At 31.1% G+C, this 19,241-nt stretch overlaps 1 protein-coding gene across 1 annotated transcript; it reads right to left on the bottom strand.

Annotated features, from left to right (window-relative positions):
• Nucleotides 1-319: 319 nt before the first annotated feature.
• LOC126773408 (clavesin-1-like) lies at nucleotides 320-15,680 on the bottom strand. Its single transcript, XM_050494351.1, has 6 exons — nucleotides 15,081-15,680; nucleotides 5,755-5,904; nucleotides 5,287-5,381; nucleotides 4,265-4,406; nucleotides 3,152-3,345; nucleotides 320-1,588 (listed from the first exon to the last, which is right to left on the bottom strand). Exons 2-6 carry the CDS (start codon nucleotides 5,894-5,896, stop codon nucleotides 1,250-1,252), a joined length of 912 nt encoding a protein of 303 aa, XP_050350308.1. The 5' UTR covers nucleotides 5,897-5,904; nucleotides 15,081-15,680; the 3' UTR covers nucleotides 320-1,249.
• Between the last annotated feature and the right edge of the window lie 3,561 nt (nucleotides 15,681-19,241).

Raw genomic sequence — 19,241 nt, 5'->3', positions numbered from 1 at the left:
CCAAGGACGTTCGCTAAACAAATGGAGAAAGAATGAATTTATACAGATAAAAAATACTTTATTTTAGTTTTGTGACAAATTTTAGATTTTTTAAAATAGGTATTTGTTTATTAATGTGTATACAATACGGAATATGAAATATTTGTAAAAAATATAGAAAGTTACTTAACATTCGTTGAAGATGTTATTATTATAAACAGTAAGGTAGGTAACGAAAAAAAAAAAAATTAAAAAAAATTATTTAAGTTTAAAGAAATAAAATTTTTAAAATCTCAAATTATATATTAGTTTTATGCATACCAATTATAAATGTATAGTTTTGAAAATAATACAAAAGTAAAAAATTCGTTTCTGATCTGATTTCGGGTGATTATTTGGAATTTTTTATTTACTTTGTTTTTGCCTTTACGGCCTTTTGCTTTTGCCAACTGACTTTTGTTTTCCCTTCAACACGGACTAAGTTATTAGATTATATAGAACATTATTATTTCATTTATAGCCATTTTGTATAAAATATAAAATTAGAGTTTTTTTGAAAGATATTCAAAATATCTTTCTTTAATTGAAGTCTTAGTATTATAAAATACGTCACATAAGATTTCTTGAAAATTATACTTTATTATTAAAACATAAATTAATGTTTTTAATTATTTTAGGAATATAATCTAGATTGAAAAGAAACTAAAGTTTTTGTGAGTGTTTTTGTGATTAAAAATAACTGCCTCTTTTTAAGCTAATAAGTGCATTGTAATAAAAGAGGACGAAAAAATTAAAAAAAATAGATGGAATTCTTAATACGACGTTTGACCCTACAAATCAATTCAATCAATTTATCACAAATGTTGAGTGCTAAGAAACCGAATCTATTTTTTTGTTTAATAAAAGTTTTTATTTTTATTTTACTTGCAATCCACATAATATATTATATCTATTAAAATTTTTATAAAATTACGCTTGAAACGAATGAAGTATATCGTTCCATACTTTTTACTCATTCAATAATTCTCTGCTCGCTAGTCAAACTGAAATGTCATGATAATTCAAGGTCAAAGTTGTTTATTTACCTTGATTCCTACTTGTATTGGAATAGAGTAAGTGTTTAACAAATTGCCATAATAATTGGCAGGACGTCTGCCATGCAAGACGCAAATACAATATAAAAATATAATAAAAGTGCAACGTTAGTTAAAATAAAATTTAAAAATCACACCTTTGATTAAGTAAACTATATTAAAAAAAAACTACGACGTCATACTCGAAAAAAAAAGCCATTAAAATTAGATACTAATTTCTTTTCCACAGTAAAGCCTAATTCCCTTAACTCTTGAACCATAAAATCGTCCTTGTATCTGTCAACTTTTCTAACCCATTCCTCGAATGTGATGACGTGTCTACATCTTCCCCCGTATTCGGGGGGAAGATACTCAGGGTCGATGTGTTTGTGGAGGGACGACATATCGTAGCCGTGGAAATGCAGGCGTTCCCAAGCAGCTGCGGGTATGAACTGCTTGAAGACGTAGAAGAAAGTGTTCAGAATCCAGTTGTATCTGATGACGTGGAGCGCGTGTATTGGTATTGGAAATGACACCTGGAATAACGTTTTTGTGCTAGTTACTTTCACATTTATAATATTAGTATACGGGCATCCAATGTTAGTTTAATTAATATATTACAAAATAGCGTCTAATACATTTTAATTATTTAGAATGCATTTGCAATTGGAACGACTGTCATAATAAGAAAAAATAATACGAGGAACAAGGATGCCTGCAGGAAGGAAAGCTCTCTATATCTTCTATTCCCTCACAAATATAATTGATTACAAGTTTTAGACTACTTGACTTTATAGAGATAGGCCGATAAATATTTTAAAATCAATCCTATACGTCGATTGGACGAAGGAAAATTAATCTTTGTATACTAAGGAGTATACAAAGATTAATTTTCCTTTTAACATCACAAACATTCATATTAAATGTTTTTAATAATGTTTATTATATTATATTATATATTGTCATAATTGCAATAATTTTTATTTCGTTTGCAATTTTATTCAGCTTATAGACAATCTATGAATCTATGAATTTACTGGTGGTAGGGCTTTGTGCAAGCTCGTCTGGGTAGGTACCACCCACTCATCAGATATTCTACCGCAAAACAGCAGTACTTGGTATTGTTCTGTTCCGGTTTGAAGGGTGAGTGAGCCAGTCTCATTACAGGCACAAGGGACATAAAATCTTAGTTCCCAAGGTTGGTGGCGCATTGGATATGTAAGCGATGGTTGACATTTCTTACAATGCCAATGTCTAAGGGCGTTGGTGACCACTTACCATCAGGTGGTCCATATGCTCGTCCGTCTTCCTATTCTATAAAATAAAATAAAAAAAAAGAATGAAAATTCAAAATCCTTGTTATAATATTTACTGAATGATATTTGGATAATTACAATTAATTTCATGAGTAATTAATAAGTTAAAGTAGTAGATTCATTGCTTTATATTTTTTAGAACTTACGTTTCAATTAGTAAAGAAACAGTTAAAAAAGGTTTATTTATGAATATCATGGTATAAAAGAGTAGTTATTTGACAATTTGTAACGCGTATTCGAAAATATTTGGAAATATATAAGGCTAATATAAACTATGTAAGCGGCGGATTTACACATTTTTTAAGAATAGGCTATATTCATATATTTATAGCACATTGCACAATGAAGTCGAAATGGCCCAGTGGTAAGAACGCGTGAATCTTAACAGATGAACGTGGATTCAAACCCGGGCAAGCACCTCTGAATTTTCATGTGATTAATTTCTGTTTATAATTCATCTCGTGCTTTTCGGTGTATGTGTATTCCACCAACCCACATTGGAGCAGCGTGGTGGAATAAGCTCCAAACCTTCTCCTCAAAAAAGGAGAGGAGGCCTTAGACCAGCAGTGGGACATTTACAGGCTGTTACTGTACATTGCACAAATATGTTTATATATTTCGAATGTAAAATGAAAGGGAAAATAAAAAAAACGGTGTATGTAGCTATAAATCTAATAAAAAAGTTTTTCCCATAATCTGCTGTTCTTTTCTCAAGACTACTCAGCCTGCTGGTAAATCCGCCATTGGTCAACATTACAATACGTTGTAAAGAGAAACACTCACCCCCATTAGGCTGACGATCTGGTGCGCAATGGTGGGTGTCAAATGTCTAACGTGGCGAAAACTAAGACCTTCTAAATCAACGATTATAGTAACGCCAAGGATTTGTAGCTTTGGCTGCAAGGCCGCCACCTCGTCCATAACAAGAGCACAGCGCACTACGTCTTCTATTGGAACTGTATCCGTATCCCATCGACCTGTAAATTATGAGAATATTTCCATTTGGTTAGTTATATTAATTTATATTTAAATTATTATTATTATTTGATTTTCATTAAATACCTAATGTACAATAAAAATCCTTAAGTCATTATTTATTTATTTTATTTATTACCAACAAAATATAAATGTTTACTTTTATTCTTGACGCGACATTGACGTTTTCAGAAACAACATCCATTCCTCACATCGCCAATGCGCCACTAAGTTGGAAACAAGATGATCTAGATCTATCTATTTTATTTAAAAAAAAATGGCGAAATTCTTAGCAAACCTTTATTTATTCAATTATATAGATAATCGCTTTTAACAGCTTCAAAGTCATTACAACGTTAGGTACCTATTATAAAATAATGCATTATTGACGTAACTTTAGAAAGTATTGTTGCTTTATAAGTTTTTGTGCAATTGATATTGTGTTCAGAATTTTCGTTCGATCAAAGTTGCTTAAAATATCGTAACACGTAACGATCTTTGATGTTATTTTTTATATAACTTACAAAGGAAACGACACACAAAGGCGATATCATTCACAATTTAAAGGAACAAGAGAGAGAGAGAGAGAGAGAGAGAGAGAGAGAGAGAGAGAGAGAGAGAGAGAGAGAGAGAAGTGTTTCATTGGTTATTAAAAAATATCTCAGCGACTAGCAGTACTTGTTTTAAATACAATACTTGAATCATAGATAACCCAATAAATCAATGCAGTGTGTTTTATTAGGTAACAACTGCATTTTTCCACCAGAAAGCTTTGCCAAAACGTGTGTGTGCAATAACACTGCATCAATGAATGGCGCGGCGATGTAAAAAATAATTTTTTTATATTTTAAATTAAAATTCCTTTCATTTTTATTATTCTGATACTACTCGTACTGTCAAGCACAGAAACAATTAGCTCACCAAATCTCATGAGTGTGATTCTCCCATTCACAGGACTATCAGGGAAGGTTCCTCCATAGACATCCTTGACACGATGTAATCCGAATGCATTGCAGTGGTATAGATACAAATTTTTCCGACGAAAATCCTCATAACGTACCATCTGAAGATTAATATATTTTCAATGTAGTTTTTAAGACCATATGAGATTTCGTAACCCAAGTAACTAGTACTAAATTAACATTCTGCTTCTGGTACGGCATCTGAGTAATGCAGCCTGCAGACCAAATGCAGTTATATGAAGAAATTCAGTAGGTATTAAATATTTTGTCATACCTTTCGAGTTAATATTGATATAAAAAAATGGCGTCTTATTTCTGTAATATTTTAGTTTAACAATTAAAATTGTTAGACAAATTGCCAGTATTGTAATATTAGTCAATTACATATTTACATCATTCTTATTAAAAAAAAAAATTGGTGTAAGTATATATATTAACAATACGTATTTGATATAAGGGATCGTCATATTTTAATAGAGCATTAAATATTTCATTTAATGTTGCCACATTAATAAACAATTGAATTTTGTTTTGCAATCATGGTTAAGAAATTCCCATTAACCATGCTTGTCAGCTTTACAATACAAATGTTGAGCAGTAATTTTCATATTTCGTCGAGTGTTGAATGCTGGGAAAATTGCCATAATAACAATCGCCATACTTAAGATTCCCTTCGTTCGAGAGGCATGTTTCCATGTCAAGGAATTTGTAACAGTCAGAGGAAATTGCGTTTATATTCTGTAATATTCGGTTTGAAGCATCAAATCGTTAAGAATAAACGCAAAGTGGGCGTCGCTGATGTACGAGTAACTACCAGCATAAAACTATTGAGAAATATATTTAAACATAAATGCTACTGACGTTCTTACTGAACAAAATAAAAAGAAATTGGATTATTTCAGGTTTTCTTTTAATGGTGCTATTAAAACTTATATATTTTTTATATAATCCTTAGATTATTAAATTTATATGTTTACCTACCAATTTATGTGCAAGTGCCGGTATAAATCTTCGACATCTCAGGAATCGGAGGAGATACGCATCGTCAGTCCGCCGTGGATGGCATTCGCCTCTCTCTGTAAAGCAGGAAAAAAGATATGCAATACGTTTACTATTAAAGTTATTATTTTTTTAAAAAGATTTGGGATAAAAGTTTGACTTATCTATTATGGTTTTTTGATGCCCTAGTACAGGCAAGTTTTCTTTTGCTCAGAGTTACATATTGTTTTTAAATTGTAAGATTAAAAAAAATCATTCATCAAAAGCTTAAAAACTTTATATAATATGTGTTTGTATTATGTAATCATAGAATCGACATACTAAATAACGTAGCGTATAATATATATATATATAGTTAATTGTTTTGGACAAAATCAAAATTAGTTCTTATAGTTTTAAATTGATAAACGAAAATTTAAGTTAAAATTAAAAATTTATCTTTTTACATACGGTATATCATGTTTCTCAACTCTTCAATGACTAAATGCCTAGTCTTTGGATCCTCATTACAATTGCGGCGCGCACACTCTTCAAACTCCGGATCTTCAGATCTGTTTATCTCCGCTTGAAATGCAATCTCCATAAAGGACATCTTTGATTCTGTGAAAAATAAAATTAGGATAATTTTAACATAGGCAAATATCGAGACGATAAAAATTATCTTGACCTTTTTTTTATTAATGACACCATGAAAAATAATCAAAGCAAAACGCATTTCAATGCTTCATGAAGTCGTAGTCCTATTGATTAATTTATAAAAACATAAGTCCATCCCTCTGGGTCGGCATCTACTACTTGTCAATTATTTAATTCGTATACGTTCAATACTCTGTATTGGTGTGTTTGAAGGATTCTATTTAGAGACACGCAGACTAAGCGTCTTAGATTCCATGTTGGGCTGTTTGTACACCTTTATAGGCAAAGACAAAATAGTAACTTAAAAAAAATTGAAAATAAAAGAAAAAAAATCGAATCACTGGAATTCGTATATTTTCTTTACTAATATATTTTATTTCAGTTTAAATTTTAGCCGTAGAAATTATGAAAAAAATTTATTGTAATATGTAATTCCTTAAATTTTTAATATTTTTTATGGTCGAATTTTGATAACGGAGCGAACACCAGTATATTCAATTACTCAATTAACTCTTTCTTTCTAACCGTCTATACAACACTTGGAAAATAAACTTGTTTTAAGATTTCCATACTACTAAACGTAAAAGGCACTCGACCTTTTTATGCTTTCTCGCAGTTTGTTGATATTTTCGTTAAGTTTTGTTTAGCGGTTTTGTTCATCTAAGAGATGTGAAATTTAGACGTACGGTACGAGATAGTACTGAGATTAACAAAATAAATTAACAAGTTGATTCTATTGTATGCAACGGTCATCCATTTCAGATGAAACTTTGTACAGGTAATTATGACTTTCGTATCTGACAGTGTGTAAAAGAGGTGGAAAGCGAGTCGTAACTCATATTTTAAAAAAATGTATGACAACGCATAAAGTAAAAAATAAACAGCATGTAAATTTTCCACTGCTGGGCTAGAGCCTCATTTTATTTGAGCATATGGCCTGGAGCTTACTCCAGCGCGCTGCTCCAATGCGGGTTCGTGCATACACTTGGCAGATTTTCAATCGACACATTCAGGTTACCTAATAAAGTTTTTCTTCAACGCCGAGCAAGATATAAATTATAAATACAAACTAAGCACTTAAAAACTCAGTGGTGTCCGGGTTTGAACTTGCAATCTTTTTAAAGATTCTCGTCGTTTTAGAGATTGAGTCCTTTTGGCAACATAACTGAATAATATAAAGCGCGAGAATAGAAAGGTCACGTATTCGTGGAACTGGCGACCATAATAAAAGTAGACTCTAATGTTGGATTCTAAGCTAGTATGATATAAAAAGAAAACGATTTATTATACCTGTTCAGTAACGTATAATAAATAATTTTCTATATCATCGAGTTAAGAATAATTAACATACAAAGAAGAAATATCAAAATATTTATATATTATTTAAATTCTCGTCTCATTGTCTCCTTAGGGTTACTCCTTAGGTCACAGGACATTGTGATAGTAATACTGATGTCAATATTATCTTCTATAGGGTATGACTCATGCATCATAATTTCCCAAAATTTTCAATTTACTTGAGGTCGGCGCATCCTCTTCTTCCATTCCTTTCCGGTCAGCGTACGTACATTGACACCAATTCATTCCATTCAAAAAATTCATCTGACCTTTAATCTTTCTTTTGGGCTTATGTTTTTACCGTTTTAATTTTAATTAGAATTGTAAAATTACGATCCATGACTATTGTGATAGCCTACTTGAATAAAGTATATTTCGACATTGACTTTCACTTAACAATAAAATGTGTATTTCTTAAAATAAAATAAATGAAGAAAAATACTTTTAATATCGCATCATATTCCTTCGTTCCTATTACATGTCTAAACAAAGATAAGACGATTTCATTTCCCTTTAACTTTACTATCATTGGTGTAACTCCAGGCTTCACCTACTCTGAAGGTAGCATGCGCAAGCGCTCCTCGTTAAGACGGAAAAGGTACCGCTGGTTTTTTAGTGGGTATTACGATGTTCGGGTAGCACTCGGTGCCTTGGACACCGGTGAGCCCTACATACCCCACTGTTTCTGTGGGGGAAACGCGTAAAGCGTAACGCGTAATTCCAGCGTAAAAAAAGCAAAAAAGGCCTCACCTACTCGTATGTACTCATTTCTTATCTTGACTATTCTAAGTATAGCATAAATTTTTCAAATCGTGTTCTGTTGTGTCGTGTTGTGTTCTGATTATATGTCTAGACATAAATACATTATTGTAAGAATTAAAGGTAAAGCAAATGAATTTGCTATTTATTTTCATCTAATTTTGGTTCAGTTTCGAGACAATTTCAGATATAGCTGACTAAACGAAACTTGACCAAAACGCCTTCTACAATCGAGTACGTCATCAACTGATTCAATCTTGTGTATAGTAGAAACTAATATTCCAGTAAAATCATCATCATAGTGATATATAATGTAACATGTCTATAATGGCATGCCTTGGTCATTCTTATTCTTGTTTGTATATTTAAGAATAATTCTTTAGAGCGAAAGCACATAACAGATTAATGGGAGTTTATAATTTGTACATGTACTTACTCGTATATTCGTGGGAGAAAGTTTTTAATGTTGCCATGAATGAAAAAGTCAGCGCAGAAAGTGGCCCTTAACGTTCTTCCTTGATAAAATCGTTACATTATTAATAACAAAAATAATTATGATAATGTGAGCAATTTAAAAAAAATTAAATTCTGAGGAAAAATAAAGATCATAAAAAAAACTAATTATGCTTAAACCCACTGTATGCAAATTAGTATACTCAAAATAATGTTCAATATTCATAAACAAGTACGAGTATTTCCACCGGTACATAACAGTTAATTATAGTAAAAGTACTTTTAGCATCTATGTTTAATTGTAAGCCATTGCAATGTAAACAGTGTACACCTATGTGGGCCATTATAATCGCTTCCTTCTTTCGTTACGCAAAGAGATATTAAAAACTCATTACTAACTACGATTATTCACACCGATGCGTGCGGTGTACTATTTCATAGCTTATGGTTTACTAGTATTGTCTTTATTTAAAAAATATATATATTAATTTTAAAATAAGTTGTTTTTTAAATATGACCATGACGGGTGCCTCTGGCGAAACTTCGGTCGAGCAAAATAATAAAAATGGGACGTACACAGACAGACAGTTACATCCCGAATAAAATGTTTGAATTGGATTGATTTTAATTTTAATTCAATTTGACGCAATGTCAATTAAACTTGTTTCATTTTAATTTCTTTTAATTAATTGAGATTATGGAATATTAATATACCATATATGTATATATATGTATATATATGTATATACCATATATGTATATATATGGGATATATTATTCCATAATCTCAATTAATTAAATTATCCCATATATATACATATATGGTATATAATATCTTACTATTTTTTTTAATGTTGAGCCTTCAAAATCCTGCTCTGGTTATGCTCTCTTTTATATATATATTAAAACAATAAAAATAACAATGCTTTTTCAAATTATTTCTAAATAAAATCTTTTTTTACACCTATTTTTAGCCTAAATCTAGTTACAATTTGTTTAACAGTCTGAGATTAAGTCTGCTCGCGATCTTGGATTCATCAGATTATATATGAAACAAATCGCGGTCGTAACCGTAAACAAGCTTTTGCGTACGAATACTGTTTTTAAAGCCGTTTATGGCTTTTTCAATTGTCTTTGAGTTACAATAGAGAAAGTTGTCTGCTTAATTCACTAAAATCTTTATTCAACATAGAAGTACTTACACTTTTACACTTACATTTGAAAAAAAAACGACACTTCTGTTCTTATTTCGTCGAATGATAATAATTAGGGGGATTATTATAGAATTTGTACGTAATTTTTTTTATTAGAGACATAAAAATACAAGCACTACAATTTTTTTGAAACTAATACTTTTGCGCATTTGATTATCATAACAAATAAAAGAGATAAGTAAGAAATCCAATCGCGAAGAACATGACTTGACATGAATACGTTCTAAATCCAAGGTTTGTGGTAGTGGGGATAAGTGACTCAATATTTGAGAGGAATAGAACTACGTGTAACGTGTAATATGGTTTCATTAAATACTTTCAAGTATTTTTAAGTGTTTTACTAGTCGTGCCCCAATGGGAATTACCAATTTCTCAGGAAATATTCTATTCTTTCGGCAATATCTTACTAATTTTTTTTAATGTTGAGCCTTCAAAATCCTGCTCTGGTTATGCTCTCTTTTCAACCAAAACGTTGAAGCGTTACAGCGAATATTTATATCCACATAAATAAATAAAGACTAAAATCAGCGTGGAAAAATTAAAGTTTAGGGAATAATTTTAAAAATCCTATCTTACTATTGCGATACTCCTATCAAAATAAGTAGCTTTTAATGCGTTGTATGTCGTTGATTTTAATATATATTTAATTATTTCACAGTAATGATATACATAATTATTATTTTTTCACAGTACTTAATAAAGAGAATAATAATTCAAACCAAAAATGTAAAAAAATACTACCAGTTTTTTTTAATAAGCAAATATGAATTGAAGACTGAAATAGCTTTAATTTGAAATATTTATATTTTCTCAAATTATTCAATAAATATTTGCGTAAAATACACAAGAACTCTTTACGAAATCAGCTTTTAGGACTTAAAACTCCTGCAAGGAAAATAAAAGTTTTTCACCGTCAGGCTCCTTAGCCTGGATTCCGCTTCTTCTCTCGGGGAGAGTTTGGAGCTTGTCTAACCACGGAGCCATTGGAGCCAACCGTTGAAGTAATCCAATGCGGGTTGGTGGATTATATCATTTTCAAATTTAAATTTTATTATAATAAATAATTAATTAAAGAAAATATATTAATTAATTAAGTAGAAAATCTAGTCATTACCACTTTACAGAGAGATATAGTAATTCAGCTAATTAAACATATTTCTTTACAATATATATATATTGTGTTAATTTTTATTGTAGTGTTTGTTGTCTCTGATTTACGCTAAAATTTCTAATCCGTTTGAAAATTAACTGACGACACAAATCTGGCTCACCGTTCTGGTTTTTTAAATGAATTGCTAGTGTATATTATATATTCGAGATACATTTTACAGATTTAAATTATATGTAAATCATATGTCATATAAACGAAGTAAACATCTTTTAACTTGTAACCTTGGATTTAACTAATTATATAATTGACTATTGACAAAATATTTTTCAAAACTTGCTATCCATACGATCATGATTTGTACAGTATCATAGTATCAATCCATACTTGTATATACATTAGACGTAAATGTAAATGATTATTTTGATAATAATAAAATCTATATCATAAATTGAAAGTAGTTATAAAACGGTAAAATATTTTTTTGACTGCTACTTTCACTTTAGGTCATAACCGTAACAAACTATTGTGGAACACAAAAAAGAAAAATAAACACGAAGAGGCTTATTTGACAATTTACGTTACGTTTAAGAAAAAATAAATCATTGTTTTTTTTTAATTCTTAGCTCATCATATTATTTTCTATTTGTAGCTAAATAAAATATATTACTGATTTGAAATAGCCTCGTTGTCTTGTGATTAGGTTATATACTCCAAGTCGAATCAATAAAAATATTATAGGGGTTTTTCTGTCAAGAAATTATTAGTAGAAGCCCGGAATTTGAGAGTACTTTCGTGCCTCGAAAAGCACATAAAGCCGTTAGTCATTGCTAGAATATATTTTGCAGGACTTAACTAATCCGTTGTTCTACTACAAAACATAAATAATTTGCATTGCTGTGTTGAAGTACAAAGGGTGAATAAAGAATGAGCCGGTATAACGCCTCAAGGGATTGCCCACGTTTGCCCGTATTAATCTAACTAAATTAATTTGACAGAAAAAAAATGTTGCTGTTTCTTCGTCATACGAGGCGTAAAAGCAGGATAGCAAGTGTTTAAGTCACAACAATATCGATACCGATGTAAGGAATGACTTTTATATTTAACTTCACCTGTTAATACGCTCCACGCAACTGACTGAAACGCAACACGCAACTGAGCTGAAATTATGAACGTAGTCCTGTTAATATAGGTAAAATTATACGCTTTTGAATAAGAATCCAATTAGAGTATATTTAAAAACATTCTATTTAAATGACTTCTATCAACATTTATTTGATAGCCTTAAAAAAATAAAAGATTTATTATAAGGGCGTGAAATAAATTCGATATTTAAATGAGTTATTTTAAAAAGTCATGAGCTGCAAATACTTTTAGTTTTTGGGGAAAATCCTTGACTAAATTATACGTTCTAATGTGTTTGGTAACAATACATGTTCATAAAATGCTACTAGTTGCTATCGTGTAATCGTTGCAAATAAAAGCCTATTAACAAAAAGATAAAGCATATAATACTATGTACATTTTGTACGCATCAGAAATGTCACAGGAAAACATTCGTGTAAAAGTTGAACAAAACATAACGGTCGACTCAGTCTTTGTAATAAATATTATTATTTTTTAAACATTTTGGCATTCATTTGGCATAAATTAAATTTCAGGATTGTTTTTTTTATAAATAAAAAGGTAAACAATTACCTATACAACACGCGCGATCTATTGTAAGTTGATGTCGCTATGCCAGAAAACCTCACACAAGTGGTAGTAACTGTACAAAGTATCAATTTAATCGGATGAACGATGCGATGAACAAGCATTGACTTTTATGTACATATGTGTGATTAAAGGTAACCGGAAGGAGGATTCCGGAATCCTGTCAATGCATCCTGTGGATTAGTAATCTGAAAGAGGTGAAAGACACTATGTTTCAATCATAAGAGAAAGAGCTCAATGATTTGTGTGATGTATGTCATTAGTGTGTTGCTATGGATGGATGGCAATCGAGATGGCCCAGTGGTAAGAACGCTTGAATCTTAACCGATAAACATGGGCAAGCACCTCTGAATTTTCATGTGCTTAATTTCTGTTTATAATTCATCTCGTGCTTTTCGGTGAAGGAAAACATCATGAGGAAACCTGCATGTGTCTAATTTAATCGAAATTCTGCCACATGTGTATTCCACCAACCCGCATTGAAGCAGCGTGGTGGAATAAGCTCCAAATCTTCTCCTCAAAAAGGGAGAGGAGGCCTTAGCCCAGCAGTGGGGACATTTACAGGCTGTTACCAGAATTTTTTTGTTGTTGCAAATGATGTTAAGCCGACAAGAAAACTAGCAACTTTAATAAATCTAATGGGTAACGAAGCTTATGACCTGATCGTTAATTTATGTTCTTAGATTAAGGGTGGAGATTTGAGGACCGTAAAACAGTAGTACTTGGTATTGTTGTGTTCCGGTTTGAACGGTGAGTAAGCCAGTGAAATTACAGGCACAAGGGACATAACATCATAGTTCCTACGGTTGGTGGCGCATTGGTGATGTAAGCGATGGTTAACATTTCTTACAATGCCAATGTCTATGGGCGTTGGTGACCATTTACCATCAGGTGGCCCATATGCTCGTCCACCTTCCTATTCTATAAAAAAGTGGTGTGATATATGTCATTAATGTGTTGCTATGGATAAGACTCTTTGTTATTCATGTTATTCGAGTTGTTATGGAAATCTGTCTCTCTTGAATAAACTAGCTAGGAAACGGACGTGTTTCTCTTATTATCCACAAACATCTTAATTTGTTTTATAGAATAGAGTAGGAGAGTAGACTAGCCACACACACCTTTTACAAGTCGAAAACAAAAATAGTCCTCGTCGAAAGACCCGGTCAATAGGTTGGGACTGCGAATTTCTCAGTGGCTTTATCTACCTTGGATCGCTACTAACTGACTAGGGTGGATGTGACAGACTCAAATATCCAATGAGCAAAGTCACACGTGTATGGCACGACAAGAAGGTCTCTAATAACAAGGAACAGCGGTTTTCCATATTTTTCAATACATTATAGTTGTATACAATTTGAGTAAGGAATCGCATGCTGATAGACACAGCTCACCTACCAATTAACGAAAATCTTTCAATGACCTTCAGAAGAATGCGATCAAGAAAATATGATAAAAATAATGCTATTTATCTTTATATACAAGTTTTACTTTCAACATCATCAATATATGGTATATTATTGGTCTTATTTTAGAGAAAATATGATGTTCGTTTGTTTATTTTGTATTGTATTTTTAAACACAAGCACGAAACTCATTAAATAATTTCATTACAAAAATAAATTATAACAAACAATTTTAAATGTCAGAGAGCTGCGCCGAGATGGCCCAGTGGATAACCACGTAATTCTTAATCGAAAATTGTGGTTTCAAACTCAAACAAGCACCACTTAATTGACATGTACCTACTTTATTTGTGGTCGTGCATATTTTATGCTTGGCGATGGTGTATAAAGAAACTTACAAATGTCGGATGAGAATTTGGAGAATTGTAATGGAATAAAATTCAAATCTCCTCCAAGAAAAATGGTGAAACCTGAACACAGCAATGGAACATTTACTGTTACTGTTTTTTATTCAGATTTTATGTGGCAATTTCAGAGGTAAATAAATTATTAAGGTACGTAACGTAAGTTTTCTTAATATCTTCATATTTTTTTTTTTTTGTGATCTTGTATCTTATTTATTCATCCATTCTTATTCATCCAACATATTCCGACAAGAGAAAAATCGGCAAGAGAGAGTAGTAGTAGAGTATACCGAAGAGTAGTTATCTTTTTTCATCAAACGTACATGTAATAATAATTTTATTAAAATTATATTTGTGTCCTGTATGATTTCGTACAGTATAATTTTATGCCTCTTTTTAATTATATAGTTTTTTATTACGTACGTGATTTAAATTTATTCGTTGCTAATAAAAACAGGTAATTAAAATTTAAGGCAAGACAACGCAAATTATCATAAACTTTTTGAATAAAAGATCTTCAACTGGATTTCACGTGTAAGGGTTACAACGTGTTTGCAAAGTATTATGATGGTCGAGTATCGTAAAAGAGTAACAAATAAATAAATAAATAAAAAATTAAACAAATGTGAAAGTTCATATTTATAAATTTAGTAAGGATGTACATTTAATAAACAATATAATTTATGCTACAAAAAAAAAAGTTAAATGTTCATTAACCAAATATACAATAGAATTCTTCACTCACCTGTGATTCGCTGCAAGTGTATAAATATTTAATAACGTAAAATAGCTGTATATATGTATGTATGAACACTGACAGCCAAAATTTATTTCCACAAAATATAAAAAAAAAAAAACGTTTTTGAGTATAGGTACTCTTTGGTTTCATCCAATTTAACAAATTTTTTGGATGAAAGTTGCTGCGATAACTTTTACTAGAATTATAGTTTTGAATATCGAATGTGAGCTTATAAACAGTTCAGCGTTGAATTTTTGTTTGAAATTTGTATTTGTTATTATTCATTTAAGCACCTTTTTGTTTGTAATGTGGTTTTTTTCACGACGTAAATATTTTCTCACTAACAATGGACGGTCGTGATGAGTCTCAAGTCATTTTGATAAGAGCACATCACAATGGAATGGAACTCTACATTTTCCTTTTTTTTATCTCTTTTTTTATAAATAAAAACACAATTCACTTTATATTCAGTTTCGAAAAAACGTCTACAGTATTATTTATTTGTAGGTAACAATATGAAATAACGCACTGTTAAAACAATGATAGAGAACAGTGTTTTTGTTTTGAAATAGAGATAAAAATGTTTTAGCCACGCACGCGAGTTATCGAGCGAGAGGCCGATAAGCGTTTAAATTAAATATGGGTAAAGTAGCCGAGAGCATACGACTGTCACAGAGTACAATGAAATAGAGGAGCCGATGTCGGCAATATTTGTCTATATTTTTTTAAAAATTATCGTTTTTTTTGGAATCAAATACTATATTGGGTAAACTTTATTATAAAACGTGACAACAATTATTAATATAAAATAATAAATCAAAACCTAAACTAACTAAAAAAAGAGAAAGAAACTATATAATTTTATTTAAGCGGTTTAGAACACATCATATAATGTTTTTTTGTTTGATAACGTTAGACCCCATCCAAAGAAATACTACAAATCATACTTATACGTTTCCTGCTAGCAATCAACTAAAAAAAATATTTTATTACTTATATTTTATTGGTAACAAAATACTTCAACATGTTTTTATAGTTACGCTGTGTATTCACCTAAACTGGTTTTGGTGCCTTGAACTTGCGCCTGTGACGATGCATGAATTAAATGTGCGTTTCATTTCACTTAACATAACCGCAGCACAACCATTATAAATAACAGCTCCTTACATATATATTTATGTAAAACTTTTGAATGTTTAATGTTTAACTCTCCATTTCTGAGTTACGGCTACATTTTTAGGTGATTGCACAAAACCCACTTCCCAAGCACATCACTTCTAACTCTATGTCACAATGAAACCAATTCTTTCAGACGAACACTTAAATTTTGCCTACATAATACAAAAACAATAATCTCTTCTATTATATTTTAAATATAAAAATAGCGCGATTTAACTGACCACTAACGCCATCTATTATCACGTAAAAAGAACTATTAACGTATATCAAAACTTTTTACTTATTATAATAATATAATATTTTTATAAAATATATGTGTGAATGTTCATTCATAAACGTTCAGTACTATTCGTTATAATAAAATGTACTATTGTAAAGTATAGTACGACTCCCTTTATCGAAAAACATTGAAGCCTCCATAGTGCAACGGTATACGAGCCCGCCAAGTGACTTTCAAGTCACAAATTCGATCATAACCCTTGGGCTATGGCCGTCCTCATTCCTAAAATAAGCTTTGCGTCTAAATATAAGATGGTCGAAATATAAGTGTTTCCTTTAAAACAAAGAAAGTTAGTATATTGTTAAAAAAATGCCTCTTCAATAACAAATCCAGTGATATTGTCAAAACGAATATACATAACAGCAATTTACTAGACTCACACACATAGAAATACGACTGTAAATTATAAGCGCAGTCTACTTTCGTATCACGTTAAAACTGTTATAGCGGTTACCCAATCGAGAATCGAAGATGAAAAATGATCCGTGAAAGCGACTTCAAACTTACTAGTCACAATCGTTATAGCAAACGAACCGCTTTACAAGTCTTCGGAAGATTTATTTGAGTATTAAAAATAACGGTTTTTCTTACCACTCATAATTGCAATCGTTATAACCATTAATTTTAATAAATGTAATGACTAATTTAAAATCATCATAATATTTAATATTATTGTTATTAGACTACACCGACCTTACTTTCTTAGTGGCTGTTTAGTTAACTCGACTCTTTCTTTCATTATTCATTTCACATTCGAAAGAAGAAAACGCAGAATTGTTACCATTACTGCGTTTTATCCAAATATTGATTTTTATATATTACATGTAAACAAGCGTCAGAACGATTAACAGCATAAAAGTATGTCACAAAAAGTAATATATTATACAACTGTGTGTAAGTAAAATTAGTCGATGTTCATGCAAAATGTATAATTTTAGTTGTAAATAATTAAATAATATACGGTATAATCATAAAATACTAAGCATTCTTTAAGCAGAGATTCGTCCTGATACTTCTCAGTACATTCCGATCCGGATGGAAAAGTTCTCGTAAGACTACATGAATACATTTTGATTGTGTTTTTTATCATATAAGCAAAATAATTCAATATGTGATGGTGAGGTCCTGTAATATTTTAAAATTTGTAATGAATTCTACAGTTATATTCTAAATTTGATTATAATATCTAGTCAAACATAAACACAGACATAGAGACAGTCTAACGAAGGATTTGCCTCTTGGTTTAATGGCTACAAATTCCGAGGTTCCGAAGGATTTGAATCCCGAGTCAAATTAATAACAAGTATTGATTACGTTTATTAAGAAATTCTGACTCTTCTGATTGGAGTACGTAAGTTGGCTGTGCTACACATCTGTTCTTCAAAAAGTAGCTACCAAAAGCCTGCCCTTTACAAGTCTCCGCCCGGGTCAGATTGCCGTCCCATCGGACTAGCGAGAGAGTAGCTAGTGAATCTGTGTTTGCGCACATACTCATATGGTCATATTGATAGCTGCCTGTAATAGAAATAACAAGAGATCGGATGACTCTATATCCCCAGTGGAAAATGGCAACCGGTAAGCTCGCAGTGACTGTCTCTCTCTCCCATGATACGAATTAGGATCGTAACGGATATGGGAGAAATACCGGATGCGTAAATAAAAATATTCCTGCGGCCTTTCTTATCTGTGAGGAGTCTTAATGAGTAAAATTCAATCAATCCGAATATGAAATATCTTTAGGATTTGTAAGTAGTAAAAAAACACAGCAATAAACACAAATACAACGCACTAGCATTGTATGTTAATAGCACAAAATTACTTATTTCTTATCAAGATTACATTGCATCATCGAGTTGCAACTTGTTGCAGTTGTTGTATAAGCGCTCGCCCAGTTCATGTTTATTATAGAATACTATTACATCGTTAACAGATAAAGCGCTTAATCAAATTGAAATGTTTATTTTGGGTGATCTGATTTTTTTATTTTTTATTTATATTGTGTTTGCTTGTGGCGCTTCATAGTTCTGTTTGTTTGTATGTATGTGTGTGTTTGAACATAAAAAAACAAATGTATATCTATGCTAGAAATTAGAGATCAGCTCAGAAGATATTATATACGTTACACTCTGTAATTTGAGCCGGTTGGCGTGGTTGTGTATGCTTGCTTTTCACGCCGAAGGTTGTGGGTTCGATTCTCACCCAGGACAGCTATTTGTGTGCATGAACATGTCTGTTTGTCCTGAGTCTGGGTGTAATTATCTATATAAGTATGTATTTACAAAGGAAAAATAGTATATGTAGTATATCAGTTGTCTCGTTTCCATAGTACAAGCTTTGTACATGCCTCATTTAGGATCAGATGGCCGTGTGTGAAAAATGTCCCAGGATATTATTATTATATAATCACTCACTCACTCTCACTCACTTTCTGAAACATTACCGTTAAAGATATGCATTATGTAAATATTTTATTGATTATAAACTTACATCGGGTCACAAATCTTTGTTATTACGCTATGTTAACTTACATTACCAATAACATATTATGTTTTCTATTTGAACAAATGTTAATATTTTATATAATTATACACAAAGACTTTCTCACTTTTCTATTTAACTAATTGAATACATAAGTATATCATATAGATGGTTCAATCCACAATGCTAGGTGCATTTTTCCGCTCTTTTTTCCGAATCTATATTTTATA

The sequence above is a fragment of the Nymphalis io genome, chromosome 14 (genome assembly GCF_905147045.1).
Source record: "Nymphalis io chromosome 14, ilAglIoxx1.1, whole genome shotgun sequence".
NCBI classification, from domain to species: Eukaryota; Metazoa; Arthropoda; class Insecta; order Lepidoptera; family Nymphalidae; genus Nymphalis; species Nymphalis io.
The sequence above is the reverse complement of the archived record's forward strand: the minus strand, read 5'-3'. Positions and strand labels throughout refer to the sequence as shown.

Bases quoted from the DNA above. Each gene is read 5' to 3' on its own strand.
- LOC126773408 (XM_050494351.1), bottom strand. From the start codon at position 5,896: ATGTCCTTTATGGAGATTGCATTTCAAGCGGAGATAAACAGATCTGAA. The intron at 3,346-4,264 runs GTGAGCTAATTG...CATAATTTACAG, and splicing joins AATCACACTCATGAGATTTG to GTCGATGGGATACGGATACA. The intron at 1,589-3,151 runs GTGAGTGTTTCT...ACGTTATTCCAG, and splicing joins AGATCGTCAGCCTAATGGGG to GTGTCATTTCCAATACCAAT.